Source organism: Lolium rigidum, chromosome 1, assembly GCF_022539505.1.
Source record: "Lolium rigidum isolate FL_2022 chromosome 1, APGP_CSIRO_Lrig_0.1, whole genome shotgun sequence".
NCBI lineage: Eukaryota > Viridiplantae > Streptophyta > Magnoliopsida > Poales > Poaceae > Lolium > Lolium rigidum.
Window position 1 is genome coordinate 40,225,450 of NC_061508.1, and position 4,922 is coordinate 40,230,371.

The 4,922-nt window shown below is 44.1% G+C and overlaps 1 protein-coding gene across 1 annotated transcript; it reads left to right on the forward strand.

Moving 5' to 3' along the window:
* Positions 1-304: 304 nt before the first annotated feature.
* Positions 305-4,191, forward strand: LOC124706957 (fatty-acid-binding protein 2-like). Its single transcript, XM_047238621.1, has 11 exons — positions 305-558; positions 1,412-1,953; positions 2,103-2,313; positions 2,588-2,663; positions 2,769-2,871; positions 3,327-3,395; positions 3,495-3,531; positions 3,615-3,689; positions 3,764-3,815; positions 3,914-3,958; positions 4,091-4,191. Exons 2-11 carry the CDS (start codon positions 1,481-1,483, stop codon positions 4,189-4,191), a joined length of 1,242 nt encoding a protein of 413 aa, XP_047094577.1. The 5' UTR covers positions 305-558; positions 1,412-1,480.
* The last annotated feature ends 731 nt before the right edge of the window (positions 4,192-4,922 follow it).

Consider the following 4,922-nt stretch of genomic DNA (forward strand, 5'->3'; position numbering starts at 1 on the left):
CATCGACGGCCAAGCGCGTGCCGAGCCCTTCCTCGTGGCCGTCCGATCGCCCCGCCGAATATCCCTCGGTTCCTCGTGCCAGGACCCGCACCTTCCCCGAAAAGGTAGGAGCATTTTACCCTAAACACCCCCAACACTACCACGCATCGCTAACAAGGTCCCCTGTACGCTGGGTTAGTCACGTGGTAAGGACCGATACGCGAATATAGATTTTCGCGCGACCGTCCGGTAAAGGTGGAAAGGAGGGAAGCCAACTTATTGAAACCCTTTTTCGGCTCCGGTCAGGAGGAGAGAGAAGGGAGGAGGAGCAAACGACGCCGAACCGGAGCACGCGTTCGTCGCCTCTCTCTCTCTCCCTCTCTCACCTTCGCGGGAGGCGGGCGAGGCGGGGGATCGGATTTGGGGCGGCGTCGCTTGCTAGCCTCTCCACCATCTCCTCCAACTTCCGGGTCCGGGGGCTCTGATCCGGCGCCCAAATCCGCAGGGATCGCGCGCGCGCGGGTCCTAGGCCGGCCCTTGCGTGCTCCGGCGCGGACTTCTCTCTGATCTCTCGGAAAGGTACCGTGATTATTTTTTCTAAAGCTTTCCTTGTTTGGTGGCGGAGTTTTTTTTTTTTTGGCGAATGTGAGTTGTTGGAGTGAGCAATTTTATTTTATTGATTTGCGTGGAGGGGTAAACGGTTGGTGGGTGAATCCCTGTAGGGCCAGATTGCCGCTCTGTAAATTTTAGCATTCCTGACGTTTACACGGTTGGGGTGATTGATTGATGCTAGCTTGGGGATTGATTTTGGGGCATTGATCTGCGCCTTTGCCGCATGCACTAGTTGCCCGCTTCAGGTGGGAATTCGATCCTATCGGCACTGTCCTGTTCATCAGCTTTATGTGTGTATATGTGCTTGCTATCACGCGGGCATTTTGTGTTAATGTGATGATTTTGGGTGAGCAAAATTGAATGTTGCAACTCAAGCCTGTGCCGATTTGCGGTCATATTGTTCTTACTTAGGCGGTACTATCAAATTTGCATGTGGGTTACGGGTTCTCCATCCGATTCTGCAGCTCCTTGTGCCAGGACACCTTTCCAAGCTTCGAGGCTCGCCTTGTCCACCACCCCTTAACGTTTTATGCCATCGCTCATGTCGAGTACATATAATGTATCCAAACCACGAATTTACGTTGCAATACGAGTAGCTCTAACGTATGGGTTTGTGCGACTACTCCGAATTGTCTCCAAACTAATATGTGCACGTGCATCCGTTTGATTGTATCAGTAATACTGTCATAGTTATTCCATAGTAACATATCAGTGTGTGATTTTATCATGTTCTGCAATGTTGGTCCAATAATCATGAACTCAATTTAATGGCTGCTGGTGTTACATAGCTAACTCAATTTACTTCTGCTCTTACTGACAGATCACCCATATTATCCTCGTCATACATTCACAAGCTTGCTAGAAAGATTTCCTATACATTCATTTAAGTATGAAGCCTGATCGGTTAATCTTCGCCAATCTTGGTCACGGTGGGGTGTGCATGCACAAGTTCCCGCCAGAGTTTCCGATGTCTCATGATCTTGGGTTGACCATGGTCACGCATCTCGGAAGATTGTTGGGGAGTTCCTTGCAGCATCGCAGGCAGATCTGCTCTTCAGGAAAGGTGAAGGTTAAGGAAGCATTCGTCTGCCTCAGGAAGGTCGCCAGAGCTTTCTGCTTCTGGTTTTCCAGAGCGTATGGTCCAAAGAGTTTCTCGCATATAAAGCAAGTGACCTCCCACATGCACAATTTGGTCAGATTACAGTTTGGTTCTCTGAAAGAAGAGCATGCTGTACAAATGTTCTTAGCTAGGCTTGCACAGGCAACACTTGGACGACTCTGGAATGATATTGAGCAGAAGCATGCCAGCAATCTTCTTACCATAGCTGGTTTTGCTACTATCGTGCCGCCATTTGAAAATATGTGAGTCTCACTATACGGACTATTTTCCATTCATGCGCTCTCATATCCCTTCTATAGTTTAGCTTGCATTCATTATTTTGCTATTTTTCTTTCACAATTATATCTCAATTGATCTTTTCGTACATTGTATGTTTGTATGAATGGACCAGATCTCCAAAGATGCTTGCAGAGTCCATGGCGTTTGGAAATATTGATGGTTATTTTAACAGGCCGGCAGATCAGCCTTGTTTGGACGGGAAACGCCTAAGTTGTTGTGCTGTTGCTGTGCCAAGCACGATATTTCAAGAAGATGCAGTTGAGCCAAAAACTGGAATCAAGTTCCCTGCATTTCTCGAAGATGAGGCCTCTCCAGCTACAGCGGTATACCCCTCTTGTTTCTTAGGAGCTTCTTATGTCATAGTACAGACTAGTCAACAAACAATGCAGAGTTAAGAGTGGACATAAGTATAGAATAAATATTATTATATTGAGTTGATATGTACCCAAGACAATTGATATGCTCATTGTTCTGCCGATCGGTTGATGTAACAGTTCATTGATTTCCAATGCCTTACTCAATTTTCTATATCATTTCCTCCTGCCTTGTTTGGTTGATGACTTCCATGTGACAGTTCATTGTTAACTAAATTTGCAGGTCCTTGTTGGAGTGGGTTTCAAAGGCATGAAAATAATGAGAGTCAAAAATTTGAACCTATATGCTTTTGGTTTATGTGAGTATAAACTACTAAAAATGTATCTTTTCTTGTTTCTATTTGCCAGATAAGAAATGTTTATCAAGTATTACTCCATTTGTTACTGATGCCATGTCCTTTTAGATATGCAACCACAATCTATTTGTGAGAAGCTGGGTCCTAAGTATGCTTCAGTTCCAACCACCAAATTGAAGGATGACCCAGATTTCTATAATGATCTTCTGAGGTATGCTCTCTGTTGATATCTCACTGTTGCATTCATACATTTTCTGAAGTGCAAAGGCTTAGCATGAACTAAGGAGTCATAACAAAATTCAGTTATCTTGTCGGTCAAGGTTAGGGTTTTTATGGACTCTTTGAGCTGTATATATAAATATGATTGCAGCAGTTGGTTTCTGGCAGTTTACAGCAGTTGCTTCTGGCAGTACTGCATATTGCTATCAGCTGTTGTCGTGTCAGGATTTCTGCTTGTATGTGCTCATTACGTTTGTGCATAATTAGATAGATGGGCAAGTTCCACACACATGTCCATAGATCGCTAAGTCTAAAGAAGTACACATTTAGTCTTTCTGAAAGTTAACTAGAATATTTTGTGGTACGATATGAAACCTACTACCTCTCGTATATTATATCTTCCTGTTGTTTAATTCGGTGATAATAACATCGTGTTCTTTTTACCAGGGAAAACCTTCATATCAGAGTTAGGTTGGTAGTTAACTACAATGGCCTTAGCATTGGTGCAGTAAGAGAGTAAGTATTATAATCTTATTGTGCATAACGCATATGTTCTCTCAAAAATAACCTGTCATCTACTCCAGGCTCAAATAGAATTCTTTTCATTCTTTGCAGCGTATTTGAGAAGTCACTTGGCTTGCGTTTGCAGAAGGTACTTGCTGCTTGAGCTGCTTCTTTACTTCCTTTGCTACTCCTATAAACTCACAGGGATTTTGCATTTTATTTGTTCAACAGATGAATCCTAACACTGATTATCGTTGCTTGAAGACCTTTGGTTCTTACTTCACCGAAGATATTCCAATACCTGCTGTAAGTTATTTCGACACAGTATTTCATGGTCTACAATTTTCAGACTTGAGTGGTTAAAATATCTGTAATTGCAGGGCACAAAGATTGACTTCTGCCAAACATCTGATGGCCAGCTAATAACAGAGAGTAAGTATACCTCAGGCTGTAGTAGAATAAATAAATACAAATTGAGGCGTTCTCGATGTAAATACTGGGTGGATTTTGACAAGAACATTTCCTTGCAGTTGATGGCAGGCAAATCAGTGCTGTTCAGAGCAAAGACCTTTGCAGTAAGTATATGTCTCCTAGTTAGTACTTTATGAAGCTACTATTATTGCACTCACAACGTCATTCACAAGTTCCATCTCAAGATCTAACTTCGTAGGTTTGTGATTTTTAACCTAGTCTTTTTCGACGAGCAGGGGCTTTCTTTGACATGTACATCGGCGATTCACCTGTCTCATTAGAGGCCAAAAAAGAAGTTGCCCGGAATGTGGCTGGGCTCATGGGTAGATGTCTATGAGATGGGCCGATCAGAGAATATTTCATTCTTCTATTGCAGCATGTGGATAGGAAACTAGGCGAGGGCCGCTGTATGTACATATGGTGAGAGAGATCTGTAACCTGTAAAGAGGAAAGGGCGATGTTGTATTGTTGTATACACACATGGCACATGGGAGATGAGCATCTGCCTGCTGTGCAAGGGCCTCGTCCCAATTGGATGGGGCCTCTTGCCATTTTGTAGATGAGGAGTTGAGGATGCTTCTCCCATGATGAAGGAAATATACACCCCTGCAAATCTCTTGGTCAGACTCGTTTTGCTGTGCTTTCTTTCTCCTGCTGGACCCAGCTTCCATTTGTAAGTCAGAACTGCAAAATGAACCCGGATCATCTGGACGAGATTCGGACTTAGTGATGAGCCAAAGGTTACCGGATCTCCAGCGGCCCGACTCAAACGGACGTGAACGTCTTTCTGTCCACGTGGTCCAAAAAATGGGTGTTCAGCCCCACCCAGCTGCCTGGCCCATAATGATCGGGCTGTTTGTTGGTTCGACCTCAACTTGTCGAAGTGGATCACGGTGCTCGGGGCGTGGACCTCAACTTGTCGCAATTGGTGGAGAAATGCTTGAGAAATCCATTCTAACCTTGAATTTTTTTTCTTGTCCCATCTACAAGTTAGGTTGCAACTGACTTGCAAATGGGCGCAATTGACCTTTGTTGGTTAGTTGAAAGTGAAGTTGCAACGGAATCCGT